An 18,428-nucleotide genomic window follows, 5' to 3' on the forward strand; every position below is an offset into this window, starting at 1 on the left:
ATGTTTAGCACTCTTGACGTTGCTGTGTTGCCCTGGCATTCCCATACCAGGAATCTTCTTCTCTAAGAGACTGTTGGTAAATTATCTCTGTGGCTAAGCTGGGAGGGTGTCAGAGTAGCTGTGCCCACAGCTGTTATCTCATCACTGTAGATATTTTTCTCCAAGGCTTTGGTTTTCATGACTATGCTCAGAATGGGAAGGTGGGAAAATTTTTCATATATGAAAAATAAATGGAAAATTTGGTGAACATTTTTACTTGTAGATTACTAGTCCACCAGATGAATATGCCTATTATTTACCTACCAGATCAGTTCAAGGGGATAAGAAATGTATTCATGATCATTTTAATTGTTTTAATAGTTTATTCTGAAATGAAATTTCCAGATTAAGATCATGAATTTAGGAAGCCTTTGTTAAAAAATCTGCAAGTAACTCTTTGAGTGGAATCCATCATTGAGGATTACTGAAGAACAAGAATTGCTTCCAAGAACCCAAAATAAAAAAGGGGCAAAAACCACCACCACCTCCTCCCTTGCACCCCCCACTCCCCTCAAAATCAGGTCTTTTCTCTATTTTACTACAGCTCTGCCTCCCAAACCTGTTGTTTAAAATCCTCCTTGATGTGTGAAGGATTAATAGGGACCTGAGAAATTCAGTGGTAGGAGTGAAAATAATAGAAACACGCACGGATTTGTTTTACTACTGTCATCTGTTTAAGTAGTTGTGACAAAAATTTGTATAAAACCAGATACAGGGTGTGGAGGTGGATATTCCTGTGCCTTTTCTTTTTCCCACCTACGTTTGGTTTGGCTTTTTTTTCTTTCCCCCCAACTCCCCAGCAGCTTCACATTCTCTGCAGTGAGAGCTGCTCATTTTCAGGGGTGCTGTGGAGCAAAAGGGGCACAGCAGCTGTGTCCCTTGGAAGGACAGCAGCATCCCTGCATCCTCCTGCCCTGCAGAAGTCAGCTGCAGTTTATTGGCTGGAAATAAGGAGGTTGTTTGCTGCCAGGAGAGCCTCCCCCAGCATGCAGGCTCCTGCTGTGTCTCCAGTGCCAGGGATGAGCTCATTCCCCCGGAGCTGCTGCAGCGCTGGGGCGGTGTGCTGGCCATGCCTTGGGGACAGTCCCTGCTGCTGCCTTGGGGTTGTCCCCTGTGCTGCTGTGCCCCTGGGGCTCCCCTCAGCCTTGCTCCTTCTCCAAGGCCTTGGTTTCTCCAGCCCCTGCTGCTCGGTGGCTCAGCACGGTGCCTGCCTGACGTGCAGGGCTCTCTGCAGCCCTGGCAGCGCTCTGGCTCCTGGCTGCACCTCCCAGCCAGGTTCTCCTCCCAGCAGCTCCTTCCAGGACTTCCAACTTCCCCAGGGCAGCAGCTTTAGGGGGCTTAACTCCATCCCCACATGGGGCTCAGCCTGCAGGGAAGATCTTGACTGCAGCTCCTCCTCAAACCCATCCTTGTACCTCGCTGGTACAAGGCACCAACGTTGGTGCCCTGCCTCCAGTTCAAAGCAATGCCAAGCTCCAAGTTCCGTTTCTGTGGTTTGAAAAGCTTAATCTCTGCTTCCAGCTGTTGTCCAGCAGCCCAGAAACCTTTGAAAACAAGTCTTTGATTAGGAAGCACCTGAATGGCTCTTAAATGTTCGCCCTCAGTTTATTACTTTGGTTGGTTTGTTGTGGGGAATTATTTTGTTTGGGGTTTTTGTTGGGGTTTTTTTTTTGTTTTATTTTTTTAACCAGTCTTGGAACTGAGTCTGGCGCTGGTGGTTTGCAGGGCTAGAAGATGTTGGAAGCATTTGGGTGGAGAGTTTCCTCTCCACAGTGGCTGTGATGACACGAGCATGCAGCTCACACATCTGGCTGAACAGCACAGCTCTGACATCTTGTGCTTTGTGCTGGCCCTGGGAGCTGGCCAGGGGTTGTGGAAAAGGAATTGTTTTTCCAAATACTGGAGCCCTTTGCTGTCTGTGTGTCATGGCCTGCACATGCCTGTGTGTGATCACTCTCAGCATCTCTGACACCTGGAGGAGGTGGTCAGAGCAGCCAGCTGTGCTCCCCTTTTATGTTATCAGGTGCTGGCAGTGAATCTCAGCAGCTCCAGCCTGCTTAGCTACTCCTGCTGAGGGTGTCCACACCAAAATTCCCTCCCTAAATCAATCAGATCAGTAAATCATCTCATTTATCTTGATTACCATGAAAATGCAGGGAACAGTCTATTGGATAGAAGGAATCCTACTCAAAATAGCATGTGCAAAAACACCCTGTTAGCTTCTGTGTGACCTGACTCCTGCATGTTTGTAAAAATAAATGTTTCCTCTAATATGTAATCAAGGAAATAATTTGTGCTTTTTTTTTTGTTACCCAAAAAAGAACTTATCGAGAACATTTTGTGCCTACATGCTGGTAACAAACAGTTTCTTATTTCCAGTGGAAATATGATCCTGACTGGAGCATGGCTAATACCCATATTCAGAGAATATGGATCATACTGTGCCCCATTCAGCACAGGCTGTAAGGAGGCAGTGTCAGAGAGCTCAACAGTGAGACACTGTTTCACATCCTCAACATGCCCATTCAGATCTCTCCCAAAGAGGGGAAGATGTTATCCTCATGTTTAAATAGAAGCTCTGCTGTTTTGGTGAAGGTTGAAACCAGGTGCTGGTTGGGTACTCCTATCTTGCTCTTCTGGATGCTGATTCCCAAATATAAACAGCTCTTAAAGCTGCTGGCTACCACCCAGCCAAAACTTCTCATCATCTCATTGGTAATTCATTTTTACCACTACTAAAGGTGCTAAATCCTTGTAGGAGTGGCAAAAAGGCATTTTTACAGGTTCTCAGCTGTTTGGGAGAGCTCAGGCTGCCCTGTTCACGTACCACAGCCAGTTCAGTGGGAAATGCTGGATGCAAGTGCTTGGCTCCCAATCCCAGATGGAGCAGAGGAGCAATCTCTCTGACATTCCTGGGCTTTGCCTTGTGCCCACCTTCCACTAGAGAGAGCAGGAGATTTTTGTGTTCACTGTCATGGCAATGAGGTATCCAGCCACAGGCTAAATCTTTGAAATCCAGGGGAAGGAGGCAGTGAGCTGGGGCCAGGCTCTCCAGTGCCTTTGGACTATGAGATCCTGTTTCAGTCTTCTCGACTCCCATTTATTGTCTTTGGTTTCTCCATTGGCTGATTCAGCTCACTTTTGTCCTCACCATCTGGTTGTTTTTAGAGCAGTAAAAGTGTTATGTACGTGTAAATATGTGTCACAACAAAATTCCAGAGTAATAGACTATAATCTGAAGAGAATTAGAATAGACTTTGAATGGGTTTAAAGGGTTTTATTAAATACTAAATGTAATTAATTCATTGATCCTCGTTAATGCTTACAAGGAAAGGATCTGCTCATTCCCTCTAATGAAACTGTGCTGAGTTTAAACAATGCTTTAATAAGTCCATATGGTTTCAAAATGCTGCTGCATTCTGCTGCTGAGGATTCCCTCCCCTTTCAAAGAATATCCATGGGACTGCTTGCATTTTAAATATTGGGGTTTTTTCCTGACTTGTGCTCAATTGGGGAGGTCCTTATAATAAGATTATGCCTTTTCTATTACTCTGACTCATTTTTGGGGTTGTTTTTTTCTGCTTGGCTTTGTTGGAGGTTTTTTTAATCTCATTTTTTTCCCAGCCATTGCATAGTTAGCAGTGTTGCTGTTTCAAGATGCAAAAATTAAAACCCTGGTCCAGAAAAGATTGACTAAGGGAAAAACAGGACTTAGAAACAGCTGAAAAGGTTTAAATTGTCATACTTTACTTTCTGTCTTTTTTAGATTTACTTAGATCTTCCACAATCTGTGTGGGTCACATTTTCCTGCAGTTCTCTAATACTAAGGAGGCTAAGAATTACGGTTTATGAATTTTAATGAAAGTTGAAATCCTTATGTAATCATTTGCTGGGGCTTTAATTAAATAACCATATAGGAGAAGAACTGCATTTAGAGAGGCGAGGGCTGAAGATGCCAATTTTTTAAGGGCTTTGTTCTGCTTCAATATGGGTATCTCAGAAATCTGATGGAATGTAGACAGTCCTTCACACCATTCCCTACTCCTTTGAAGGTATTGCTGCATTAGTGAACCTAAGTTTTAACACCACCAACTGAGAAACTTCATGGTGTTTATGGCAAAAACCTGAAATTCAGAGCTCAGGCCCCCACCCTAGGTCTCTAAAAGGAGATGAGCCCTTTCACTTCTCCTCTTCTGTGTGTGACTGGGATCTTGGTGTTGGGGTCTTTCCCTCTGGCTGGAATAGGGGAGTGTTTTCCCTGTCAGTCTGTCCTTAGGGTAGCACCAAGCAGTGGTTTTAGCACAGGCCATGTTTTTGTGCATTCCTGAGCATGCAAGGCTCGTTCTTGTTGCTAAAAGCTCCTTTCATGTGTGATGTGAGCATTAAAACTGCCAGAGATGGGTTTCCAGGACAGTTTCAGATGTAAAGTAGCTCCTTTTCTTCTAACAGGGACTGCATGCATGGAAGCTGTGTGGGAGTTTGATTTCAGTTTTATCCCTCCTTTTCTGCTGCTGGTACACGTAGCCTTGGTTGCCTGGTCAGTAAGAATAATAAATTTGATGTTCTGAGGCTGTTTATCATCACTCTGGACCAAATAGATTCCAGAGAACTTTCAGAGGAGGTGGTGGGGTCTGGAGCAAACCCATCTGTGAGTGATAAACATAAATCCCCCTACTTCCAAATGCATTTTTATGTCAGTGTCTCTGTTTGCATGCATGCACCAATTAAGCAGTATATTATTTTCTTTTTCCATGATTTCAGAAGGTTGACTCACTCAAGTGGATTTATGCACAGGCTCTGTTTTTTCTGAGTATAGTTATTTTGTTGTTTGGTTAGTTTGGTTGTTTTTTTTATTTTTGTGGAGGGTTTTTGTTTGTTTTAGGGCTTTGGTTTTGCTTTTAATTCTGTTTTCTTTCATCTTTTGATTTCTATTCAGCCTGTGGAAATCATGATTTCTACCTAGCCCAATAATTCAGGCATACTTTCCTCCTTTTCTGAGTATCCTGCTCCAGCCCTTACTGTTTGTCCATGAAAAGAAAATCAGGTTCAGAAGGAATTGAGCAGAGTGTGGCTTGTTGAGCTAAAGGGTGTCACACTGAGGCAATTGTCCCTCTGCAGAATGCTGACCTGGCAGGGATTTTGTCATTCACTCTGGGGTTTTTCTTCTTTCTGAGGCAGTTTTGTGTGGTATCCATTTCATTTTTCATTCCATTTCATTTTTCATTCCATTTCATTTTTCATTCCTCCACTCCTGTGTTAGTAGGGACCACCACATGCCAAGAACATTCTAGCATGAGATGAGCTCAGCTTTTTAGATAACGAGGGAGAAATGCATTTTAAAGCCAAGGAAGATTTTATAACAACAGCAGGAAAAGCTTGGTTTCATAGGTCATGGATTAGATAGAATGCTTAAAAACAGCCTCACTGTTTTAGCTGGGAACAGCCTTGTTGAGTTTGTGAGGGGTCCCCAGGACGAGGTGAGAGATGGGAATCTGACTCCATGTTCTCAGAAGGCTGATAGATCATGTTATATCAATCAATCATCATATCAATCATATAATCATCATATCATATCTATAATATCATCATATCATCATATCATATAATCATATCATATCATCATATCATATCATATCTATAATATCATATCATATCAATCATATAATATCATATCATATCATATCATCATATCATCATATCAATAAATCATCATATCATATCCATCATATCATATCATCATATCATATCATATCATATCATCATCAATCATATCATCATACAATCATCATATCATATCATATCATCATATCATATCAATCATATCATATCATATCAATCATATAATATCATCATATCAATCATATCATAGCATAGCATATCATCATATCATATCATCATATCATATCATATCATCATATCATATCATATCATCATATCATATCATATCATCATATCATATCATCATATCATATCATCATATCATATCATATCATATCATCATATCATATCATATCATCATATCATATCAATCATATCATATCATATCAATCATATCATATCATCATATCATCATATCAATCATATCATATCAATCATATCATATCAATCATATCATATCATCATATCATATCATATCATCATATCATATCAATCATATCATATCATCATATCATATCATATCATCATATATCATATCATATCATCATTATCATATCATATATCTTTGATATCATCCTATCATATCTATCATATCATATCTATCATATCATCTAAAGAAAGAGAAAGGGGACATCAGAAGGCTTAACAAGAGTGACAATAAAAACCCATGACAGACCAGAGTCCTGACACAGCTGGACTGGGATTGGTCATTAATTAAAGTAATTCACATGGAACCCATCAAAGGTGCCCCTGTTGGTGAGCAGCCTCCAGCCCACGTTGCATGCAATCAGATAATTACTGGTTACATTTGTTTAGTGAGGCTTCTCAGCTTCTCAGGAGAAAAACCCTGGCCAAGGGATTTTTCAGAAAACAGGACAGAGACCACAGGTTACCACCCTGGCACACTTCAGTGCTTTCCTGGGACTGGCTGCACTGGGAGCATCCCACTTATGGGAGCAGTGATTCCAGGCCTGGCTTGTGAGTGCACCTCTCATTTTTGGTGGCAGTAAGAAAGCAACCTTTCACTTTTCAGTGAGCTGTTGTGAGAAATGATAGCTGCTTTCAAAAAATTTTAAAAGGTTTATTAAAACCTCATCAAAAATTACAACAGAATTCTGAATAGAGAAAATAAACCCAGTGCTGGGAGCAGAGGATTTTCTCTGCTATGTGCTCATCTACACCATGCATGTTCTGCTTTTTAACTCTGTGGCCTCTCCTAAAGTTTTGTCTGTTGGCTCTTTCTTTGCTGATAGTGGTGGAGATTTCTGTCTGGCTTCTTGGCTGGAGATCAGGTGTTGCTGTAGTAATGAGCTGAATTTCTTAAATGCCCTGGCTTCCCTGGAACAGTGTAAAAGGGGGGGAACATAAAATAAATTTATAAATTTAATATATATTTATAAAATAGATTTAAATAAAATAAAATAAATAAAATAAATTTATACATTTAATATAAAATTATAAAAATAAATTTATAAAATGAATTTAAATAAAATAAAATAAATAAAATAAAATTATAAATTTAATATAAATTTATAAAATTTATCGTACTGTATACATAATATTTGTTCTTTAACCGTGAGAGCCAGCTGTTTCATTGCTCATTTATTACACTCTGGGTTCAGTGAGGACAAAAGCAGCAAGAACCTGGCAGGGGGGTCTTAGGCTGCCCTTGGGCTTTAAGGTGTGGAGTGTCTGCCAGGTGGGCCTGGAGAAGCCCAGTGGAAACAGGGAAACAGAGAGCAAACAGGGAAACCCAGCAGAGCCACCAAGAGTACATGGAAAATAGGAAAAAATTGCAGTAAAATGAGGGGGCCAGTCACAAGGCTGTGTCAGGTAAAAAATGAGGTGACATTTCTGATTTTTGGTGCCTGTCTGCATGTGTGATTTATCTCCAGCTATGGAGGTAGGTAGTTGTGAGTAATAACTTAAAAAGAAAGAGCCCTTGGGAAAGAAAAGGGGAAAGAAAAGGATAAGGAGGATCAGTTCATGGAGAAGATAAAAAAAAAATCTCCTCATAGGGAATGGATGTGGCTTTCCTGATTTGCAGAGTGGTTTTAACCTCTTGGCCTGGGATGAGTGCTTTGAAAAGATGTTCTGCAGCAATTGTGGGTTGTAAATATCCCTGCCTGCCTCTGAACTGGGGGGAGGCATTTCCTGTGGGAAAGAATGTTGGGAAAAATGAGCAAGAAAATGCTGATGGCTGGAAGTCAGCACATGTCACATTAACCCTCCTGTCTTTCATTCCCATATTTTTATATTTGAATCAAGCAATTCTTCTCTGTGTAGGAGCAAACAATGCCCAGAAGAAACCCCTGAGCAGATGCACAAAAAACCCCCATAATTCAATGGAGAAACAGATTTAAAGCTGTTGCTAATTATCATGGCTGATATAAAATGTCCCTGGCTGATTAATCAGGTGTGCCCTGGTTTTGGTAATCTCCTTGTTGATGTATCAGCTCTCCTTTTGCCAGATCAGCATTCCACATTTGGCTCAAGCTGAGTCTGTGGCAGTGGGGATTTCACTGAGCAGAGCTGTGATGCCAGATGTGTTTGGGCTCTGAATGCAAAGGTGCAGTGTTCCATGGCTTCATTACTAAGCTAAAAGCTGTGGGAGATAAATCATAAAAGCAAACCTGTTTATTTCCAGGAAAAATGAGTGGTGGATATAAAAGCATGAGTGTCTCAATTAAAACTAATGAGTGCCATTTATCACTCAGCTCTGCTTTCCTTTGTTTTGCAGCTGGTGGGGCATTCTGAATGGGATCACAAACGAGGACCCAGAGGCTCACAGGTCAGTTGCTCAGTGTTTTGTGTTTGATTTTGGCTTTTTTTGTACGTTTGAGGCATTCAAGCAAGTTTTCCATCAGAGTTTGGCAAAAGTTGTTAATTTTGTTAATATTTGCAGGGTTTGGAGCAATGGAAGAAGGCATAAAACCATGGCAGCTTTCACTAATATAATTTTTGAGCTGTAATTCAAACAGTTGATCCAGACAGAGCTGAGTCATCCAACAGAAAGGTTTTTTTCAGTAGCAGAAGGATGGATTGGATGTATGGAGAAAGCATTTCTTACTCAGCTGTCTCCATCAGGACATCAAAGCAATTTCAAACAGCCTGGGTCTGTTCTGTTTGGTGGTTTGATTTTTGGTTTTTTTAAGCTGACAAATTTAAAACTTGGATGGCTCTCTCACCATGAATCCTTTCATCCCTGACCCAGCTGTTAAAACTGTGTGGGGAGGTGCAGAAAAGCCACAAGTAGCCACTGGAAAGAAATTATGCCAGCAGTGTTAATGGTATCACAGTCCATTTCAAAATGATCTGTAGTTACTATCTCTTGTAATTCTCTATTACAATTGCTGCAAACAAGGCATCATTGCCAGCACTGATGCTCAGGAATTTTCCTGCTTGGGTAAAACAGCCTTTCCCACCTCGTGTTGGAAGAACAGAAATTCATTATTAGAGCTCCACCTTTTGTACTGGGTTTTACTTCAGTGGAGGGTTTTCACTTGGATGCTTTGTACAAATGGCAGTCCAGAGGTGCCACAAAAGCATTAAAGGATCTATAATAAGGTGGGAGAAGAACACTGTGGAATCACAGGACAGTTTGGGTTGGGAGGGACCTTAAAGATCACCCAGATCCAACCCCCTGCCATGGCAGGGACACCTCCCACTGTGCCAGGTGCTCCAGCCCTGTCCAGCCTGGTCTTGGGTACTGCCAGGGATGCTCTGGGCACCTGTGCCAGGGCCTGCTCACCCTCACAAAAAATAATTTCTAACATCTCATTTAACCCACCCTCTGGCAGTCTGAAAGCATTCCCCCCTTGTTCTCTCACTACAGTTCCTGATGGAGAGTCCCAAAATGACCCAGCCTTTCTGATTCCTGTGTGCTATCCAGTGCCCAGACACAAAAAACAAGGAAGAAAAGTTTCATTAGAGAGAAAAAAATATGCCTTTATTCCACTGTGGCTTTAGGTTCTCTCTTTTACATGACTCTGAAAATCTTCTAGGTAGGAACAGCATTAAACTTGATTTAATTAAGTTCCTTGAAAGGTTAGGAGAAATTAAGGAGGTTCTGATTTTTGCAGAATAGAAAAGACTTTTTTATCCTTTGTGATTCAGTTACATTGTTGCCAGTTTGTGTCCTTTAAAAAACGCACCTGTTGTAAAAAACAAGATCTTGCTGAAAAATTAAGGTGAGTGATGTGTTAGCTATACTTAATACCTTGAAAACCAGGAAGGAAAAAAAGGGAAGTGGAATCACTGCTTTCCCATCATGTGAAACTAAAATCCACGTATGAACTCCTGAAGTTACTCCATCAAGACTCGTTAAAAAAAGCTCTGACTCAGTGAAGGGGATTTTTTTTTTTTTGTAAGAGCTCGTAGGTTTTCTATGGCATGTGTTGGAACAGGAGGGGAAGCTGCTACGGTGCATGTCACACTCCTTAATGGCCCACTTGGAAAACATGTTCCTTTTCTGTTCCCTTCCTGCACGTAGGGGTGAACTGCAAAGTGCTGCAGCTCCAGGTGGGGATGGATCTCAAATGAAATTCACTGGGGCCCACGGGAATTTCTGTTTGCAGCAGTTTTGTCTCGTGATAAGCATCTGCAATTCAATAGAATGTTAATGGCACAAGTGCAGAGCTGTCTTTACAATGTTTAACTCGCTCGAGGTTTCTGCCATGACCTCCCCTTTTGAGGCTGCCCACATGTATGTGTATGTATGTTGTAGGATTCCTTTTCTTTCAGAGTAATTATACTATTAAGGCTGCTCTAATTAGAGTGAATTATAGGTTGCCTTACAAAGAGCAGGGAGTTCCTGGCTACATACTTGTTCTTTCTTTTTTTCCCTTTCTTTTTTCATCCCTGAAGACAGCACTGCCTGCTGTAAGAGCTTTGTGCTGGGAATTTTCTCTGTGGATTTGAAATGAAGCAGGAACTGCAAAATGAATTTCATTGCATTTTGGGCTTAATTTTAAAGATTACTACATGTTAGAATTAAGAATTTAGGCGTGAAACTTCAAAACTGAGTTCCAAATTAAAGGAATTCCCAAGTGCCTAGGAATATTTAATCCATCTAAGGAAATGCCTCTCAAAGATATACGTGCAATCTGTAGAACCACATCATGTGAGGGGAAAATATCCCTGCATGTTTGTGATGCTGGCACGTGCCACAGGAAAGTGTGACTAGCAGAATTCATCCTTGGAATATTGCTGCTCTGCAGAAAAAAAGATGCCAATTGTCCTTTAATCACTCTGCTAGAACACAGTACTCTGTACTAGTACTTGATGCTGCCAGGATCTTTCAGGTGGGCCCCAGGGCACGCTCTGTGCACACGTTTTTTGTGTTTTTACCAGAGCTCCTGGCTGTGTGGGAGTAATTTGTTGCTCTGTCATCAAGGCTTGTTTGGCTTGCTGGAGATGTAGGCGTAGCCCCAGAGTCAGTGCAGTCGAGCAATCCAGCATTGGAGAAGCAGGATGATGGAGAGAGGAGCACAGGTCCAGCCTTTTTAATTCTCTTGAACCACACAAGCTCTCCATTCTCCACCCGAGGTGCTGCGTTTTACCCCTCCAGTTCCTAAGCAACAGCTATTTTCAGAGTGAGTGCGTCTGGTGTTTCTACCTACTCCAGGCTCCTTCCTGGGAGGTGGCTGGGAGCTGAGCTGCTCACTGCCTCAGCTGTGCCACTGCAAGGACACAGATGCTGTAGAGGAGCAGCACAAGCTGGGCTCAGATGCTGTAGAGGAGCAGCACAAGCTGGGCTCTGACCAGTCTCCACCTTGCAGCTCACCAAAACTTGCGTGCTTCTGGGAGCTCTGCCACCTACCATGAAGAGCAGCAGTCAGAATTGAGGTTCTTGCCACTGGTTTGGGACAGAAGCCTTTTTTTTTAGTCAAGTCTGCAAAGCCTCTAGAGCAGATTGAGGAGGATGAGCCGGAAATCTCTGTCCTTGCTGAAGCGCAGGTGGGAGTCCATTCCCGCTGGGGACCAGGTACTGTGCTCTGGGAATCTGTCTGGGGAGTCTGTCTGTCCTCAGTGCCACTGTAAAGGGAATCACAGTGCCCTGCTGGGGCTCCAGGGCTCTCTGAACACAGGCAGAGCCAGCTGCTCGTTATTTGTCATGCCCAAGATGAATGCTGCCAAACGCTGGCAAAGCTGATTTTGCCAGGGCATGTGCTTGGGAAGGTGGAGGTGCCAGGGCAGCCCCACTAATCCAGATGTATTTAACCAAAAAAGTCTCTCTGTCTCAAAAAGGAGACTTTTCTAAAGGCTTCAGGAGTATTTTAAATGGAATATTGAAAACTATTTTAAACTGAGTGGCTTAGGGAATTTGTGGTCTAGTGTTGAGGGGTTGGTGCATGACTTTTTTGTGTTTCACATCTCACATACATGTGTGCGTGTGTGAAGTCACTGAGGCATTGGCAGAACCTTGGTGTTTTCAGAGTCCTCTTGGCTGGTGTGTCATTCCAAGTGTGCTAACCAAGAGGAGAGTACAGCAGATGCAAACAGAACATATGTAAACATCTGCTGGGAAAAGCAAATACTGTCACCAGAAGCAGGACTGAGATGTGATGAATGGCACTGTGATTTGTGTTATTTCCTACTTCTTCCTCCAGGCACTCCAAGATTCTCTGATTTTTTTTTTTTAATACTTTTCTTGGGATGTACAGATAATAAAAGAAATATTTGCAGAAAGAATATTGCTGAGCTAACAGCTCCACTCTCTTCTCCATCCTAATTCCATCTCAGTTTTCCATTTATAAAACAGTTGACTATGAATGATAGCTTTTATCTGTGGTAAAGAGACAATTGTTTGACAGGAAGAAGGACAGAAATGCATCCCACTTTTTGAGAAGCATCCCCCTTTGCATTTTTATTAAGAGGGAGAAGGGCAGGGAAGAATTCATACCATATTTTATGTTTAAAGATAAATCATGGCACTTGGAACTTCTAGAGATCTCAGACGTATTAGTTGTCAAAAAAAAAAAAAAATCCCATGCTGTCCCATTATTATGGTCAATAAAATAATAAGCATTGTTGATTAGTACAATTTTATTGCACTGAAAGGAATTTAATTGATCCAGATCAGTCCAGCATTCCTAAATTTCCTAGGAAAAAAAGGATAAATAAATGCTCTGTTAGGAAGTGAATCATCTGTGATCTTGTTTCTGTTAAGATGCAGAGGCACTGATGTTATTTCAAAGGAAAGCTGGTTTTCAGCCTTACTTTTCCAGCATTTCCTTTCAATCCCTCTAGCCTTAATGTTGCATTGCATCATGTATCCTATTGTAGCACAGAATGGGGGAAAAATCAATATTCCTCACCTGGTGTGAGGTGTGCTGGTCTGCACTGAGCTGGGCATCACTTCCACCATCAGTCCCTCTGCAGGGTTTTAAAAGAGCAAAGGGAATTTCCCTGCCCCTCTGGGAGAGCGAGGCCCAGAAAGTGATGCACATAAATGGAGTTTACATGGCAGAGGGTGAGTCTGTGAGGGCTGGCTGAAGGAAAATGCAGTTACTGTGCAAGATCACAACCCCAGAGATGCAACTTCTGAGTGTTTTAGGCTGATCCTGCTCACAAAATGTTGTATAAAAATAATATCTCTGCCTTTTGGTGCAAACCCATTCTTCAGTCCTCGAAGGGATGCAGTCTCTTACTGTGTTCTAGGCTGACCTTGGCAAAATGAATTTATTTTGACAGGTAAGCAGTGACATTGTAGGTTACTTCTCTACTCAGAGTAGATAAAAGATGTTTGTGTTAACAAATAACAAAACCTCCCCAAATGGGCTTATTGCCACCTGAAACGAAAACAAAAACCAAACAAAAAAACTAAAGGGAGGAAATAAAATCAAACTGCAAAAGTGGGGTATTTGGCTTGATCTTGTTCCTAGTGTAAAACAATGTGGCAGGTGTGACTTTTAAGCAAGTGGAAGCTGTAAGTCCACAGTGAAGTTTGCTCCTCTATTTGAACATACTTTGTGGGGTTTTATTTTAAGTCATAAAGTGATTTTTATTCCTCATCTTGCCTGCTCTGCATGAAATCCAGTGACACCCAGAACTGTTTAGGCAAGGCTGAGCAGCCTGAGAAGTAAAGGTGGAGTAAAACCAAGAGTAGCTATGATGGCCATAGACAATACAGTTGGAGGTTGTTGATTTGGGGGGGTTTTTTTGGAGCTAGGTTGTTATATAATTTTATTTTTGATCTTTTGAGCATTGTTTATGCTCTCAGACACTACATCACAGAGGTCTCCATGGTTTCCAGGCTCTGGTATGACAAAGGAATTTTCCTCTCATTGTTTTGTGCTTTATGGGTGTGAAAGAGTGAGGAAAGTAGATTTAACTGGAAACCCTGAATTAAATCTTTTTGGGTTTGGTTGATGAAAAATGGCTCATCTTCCTGTTCATTTTTCTATGTGGAAGAGACATCTTTATCCTGGGGGTGTTTTGCATGGGTAAATTTAAGCTAAGTAGTGATTAATAAATGCCATATATTGGCCTCTATTTACCAAACCCTAATATTTCCTAGTTCTTTAATCTTGAATGGCTTTGTCAATAATTTCAGAAGGAATTTCCTTTATATAATTAAGGACAGAATTTGTGAGTGTTTTTCTTTCTTGCCCATCCAGCTGTTCAGATTGTTTGAAAGCTCTCCCTGAAGTTTCAGTGCAGGGGTTTGGGGAATAATTCTCTGTTGGTTTAATGTGTTGTATGTGCCTGAGGATCTTGTTTTTAGGAATAAAAAATGCTAATGCTTTGCTCCTGAGAACTTGAAGTGAGAATGCTTTCACTGAATGGCTATGGATTTAAAATGTTGGGGTAACCAGATGAGCCAGAGGTGTCAAATATTTGCTGTGATGCTGTTGAGTATTTCCACCTACCTGAAATTCCATGAGCTGTAACCTTTGAGCATAAGGTCCTAAGACAGGAAAAATCTTCCCACATTATCCCATGATGGAAACTTCTGATTGTTTCATTGGTGGCTGCGAACTTAAAAACACAAACTAGATTTCCACAGTGATGTAAGAAGAACATGGGCAGGAGTTGCTGTAGGGATTTATATACTTGATATTTTTTAAAATATATTTATGTATATATTTTTATAGCTGTGGGTAGTTGAAAGGAAGGTACTGTGCAGTTCAATAGAAGCAGTAATATTTATTTTTAGGTAGGAATTCCTGCTGAGAGCAGTGTGAGCAGTGGTAATGCTTTCTGTAGGGCTGGATTGTGATGGGTTAGTGTGAAACCCGTGAAGGGAAGCTTCCCTCACCTGCCAGTGATTTACAGAGATTTATTGCCTGGGGCAGTTTGCATTCACACTGCAATATCCTGTTCCTTGCCATGGATGGGGTGGATGGGACAAACTTCCATAGGGTTTGTGAAGGGGGCTCAGCAGCAAATGAACTCATCCTGACTGAGTCATAACTGCAGAATGATAGACCAAGGGATTTTCTGGGTTTCCTATAACATTACATCATGCATCTCCCATGTATTCACTGTGTGTTCAGAACAAAGCAGGCTCCTGCTGGAGGTCTGGGGGATTGTTGTTGTTGTTGTTTTGGGGTTTGGGGGGGCTTGTTTGGTTGCTTTGGATTTTTTGGGTTTTGTTTTCTAGTTGCAAACTTAGGAAAAATTTGTTTGTTGGATTTAAGGGGATGGGAAATGTGTTGGCATCTGATGGTGAAAGTTGCTGGCTACCTTTAAAACCCATAAACTTTCAGACTTTCAGAGAGTTTAATCCCCTGAAATTGAAGTTCTCTGCTTTAGCACAAGCTAGAATTCTCTGCAGGTTTTCAGGTTGCAAATTCTCTAATTGCCCAAAGAGAGGCATCTGTGTGCCAGCCTCTGAAAGAAAAGCTACACTGAGAATGTTCTGGGACCAGAGTGGGGCACCTCAAAAGAGGTGAGGAGTTAAAAAGGAGTAAAAGTGTCCCTTAGTCTCCTGGAAATGTGCTGGGTAGGATTTTCCAAATACAGGCTGACTGTTGCAAGGGGAAATGTCAAGGCCAAAGTTCAGTTCTGAAAAAGTTTTAAGCAGCTGCCAACAGGGTCTTAGGAAGGGAGGGATGGCCAAATTAATAATGACTGATGCAGTCAGATGCTTTGTAATGAAATAAAACCACATCCCACATTGAAATCAGGTTGCACTGGGGCTTTGGTGATGATAGAAAACTGCATTTTAGTTCCTGACAACTGCAAAGCTGACAGCAGTGCCACAAGGTGTTCTTTTCATTTCCAACAACACCTTGAACTTCACTTCCCTCAGATGTGCATCCCAGGTATTTGTCACCTTCCCAAGCACATTTTTTAACACCATCATTGCAAAATTTTAGCTTTCTCTGTTCAGAGATGAGCCCAGTTACGGAATGAGTGTGATTAATGTATTTAATTTGTACTGAGCAGGGCTTATTCCCAGTTTTCAGCCAGGGTGCTTCCACTGGCATGTTCACAGTAGCATCTCTGGGGGATGTGGGCTGCCCAAACCTTCCTCACTGAGTTTCCACAATGCCATTGTTGTTGGAAGATGTCTTCATTAATGAGGACAAAATGAACTGGCTGATTTGCCTCTGTATGGAAACTTCCTTTTAAAGGCATTTTTATTGATGCTGGTTTGTTTTAGGTTTTTTTCCCTGAGTTTTGTGTCCATACTGGGGCAGATGAATGCTTTAACTGCTGCTCTCTGGGATAGTTTTAAAGAATAAGTGAAAGTATTTCCTATTGTTCCTTCCTTAGAGGAAAACCTGCTGAATTCTCTAGTAGCTCCTTTTATGAGTTCCTCAGTGGAAAGGCTCACAGCTGATCAGCTCTGCTCTCAACAGCAGATGTTCTTTTGCTTGACTTCAGCAGTAAGCTGTAATTTTGTTCTATGTCTGAGGGATCAGTGTTCAAAATTTCAAAATGAGTTATTGGAGCAGCCTCCTGAGATTTTTGAATAAGCTAGAGCTGGAGTAAATCTTCAAGTCAAGTCATAAAAAAGAAAATTTCATGTGGGGTTGGATTTTAGAGATCAAAGGTTCGTTGTGTAATGGTTCAGCATTGCTCCATTTTCAATTCCTGAATAACCTTGAATGTGACAAGAGCACAGGAATCCTTACAGTCCATAAAGGAAGGCTGGAGATTAAAAAGTGTTGAATCTGGAGTTCATAATTATGAAGCTGCTGGTCTTATGCAGGGCTAGAAAAGCTACTGGTTATGGTGAATAGAGGGGAGAGAGGCATCAATTACTGAAGTGAAAAAAGATAAAAAAACCCAGCATTTAGCCTGGGAAAGGTGTTTTTGTTAATACCCTGGGTGCTGATCAGACTGCACCCTTGGGACATGTGCAGGTGATGCAGAACCAGGGGGTGGTGGTGCTGCCTTTCAGAGGGACAGTGGAGGAGGGGGCCAGCAGGAACCTCACTAATTAATGGGGACACAAGGGGAGAAATCCTCCCCACCTCAGGAGACACAAAGGGGCTGGCTGGCTGGGGAACAGCTTGGCACAGAAGGTCCCTGGGGGTCCTGCTGGGCACCAAGCGTGTCCTTATGGCAAAGGAAGCCACCAGCTGCACGCTGGGCTGCACTGGGAGTTCCAGCAGGCTGAGGGAGGGGATCCTTTGGTCCAGCTCAGCACCAGGGAGGCACATCTGGAGTGCTGGGCACAGCTGTGTGCTCTGAGAACAGAAAACTGCAGAGTGTCCAAAACAGGGCACAGAGGTGGTTAAGGGGCTGGAGCATCTTTTGAGGAGAGGCTGAGAGAGCTGGGGCTGGTCAGCCTTGAAAAGAGAAAGAAGGCTCAAGAGGATCTTGTGAATGTGTATGAATTCCTGGTGTGAGAGTGAAGGGGATGGAGCCAGACTCTTTTCAGGGGTGCCACTGGATAAGAACCAATGGGTACAAGCTAAAATACAGGAAATCCTGTTTAAAACTAGGCAGGAACTGGTTTAATCTAAGGGTGACCAAGTGCTGGTCATGGGGAGAGGTTATGGAGCCTTCATCCTTGGAGATATTCTTTGTTTCCCCCTTGCACCTCCCCCCCACAAACACACAACTCATCAGGAGGCAAAAAAAGCTGTAGATGGAAAATGAAGCCAGGAAAAAAATCTCTCCAAACAGAGCTGGGGCTATATTAAAAACCAGCTACCAAGGTAGTGATTTAAAACATGGAATCCCTTTTCAGACTACATGGATAGTGCCTTGGTAGCAATCCAGATAAGCTCTCTGTTTCCAGTAACTTTGCTTCTGAAGCACAAGAGCTCACTTCTCTAAAAATGAGGAAAATACTGTCTTCTATATATACTTCTCTAAAAATGAGGAAAATTGTTAATACTGTCTATTCTGGTATCTGAGAAAAAAATTAGAGATTTTCTGTCATGTACAGTTGTGAAAGTTTTTATTCTGGTCTCATGTACATGCCCTTGGCTTCAGAGCAAGCCCCACTCATTCAGCATTTTCAGTTTTCCAGGATAAGGGGGACCTGAATCTTCAGAGCTAGGTGATGGATAGGAACAGAAGTGTGGAATGGCAATAAGCTTTTGTGTCATATTACCATGGACAAATTTTTATAGGTGTCTAAAAATAATAACTCTGTGCATATTGAGATTGTGTTTTAGGACTCCTGGAGGGCTTCATGTGCTTGCTTCTTTTAAATTAACAGTTGGAGTTGAGTGAACAATCTGCAAATAATTATTTTAGATTAAATTCTTCATTAAAATGCAGAATGGGAGGGGGGCATAGCTGACAAGAGAAGCTGCAGTACT

The 18,428-nt window shown here is 41.9% G+C and overlaps 1 protein-coding gene across 1 annotated transcript in view; it reads left to right on the top strand.

Moving 5' to 3' along the window:
* Positions 1 to 18,428, top strand: part of PDE3A (phosphodiesterase 3A) — a 210,741-nt gene that overhangs the window by 134,800 nt on the left and 57,513 nt on the right. Inside the window, exon 2 of the mRNA XM_050969929.1 lies at positions 8,438 to 8,488. Within this exon, the coding sequence (XP_050825886.1) occupies positions 8,438 to 8,488 (51 nt within the window). The remainder of the gene's footprint in view (positions 1 to 8,437; positions 8,489 to 18,428) is intronic.

Source organism: Serinus canaria, chromosome 1A (assembly GCF_022539315.1).
Source record: "Serinus canaria isolate serCan28SL12 chromosome 1A, serCan2020, whole genome shotgun sequence".
Taxonomy (NCBI): domain Eukaryota; kingdom Metazoa; phylum Chordata; class Aves; order Passeriformes; family Fringillidae; genus Serinus; species Serinus canaria.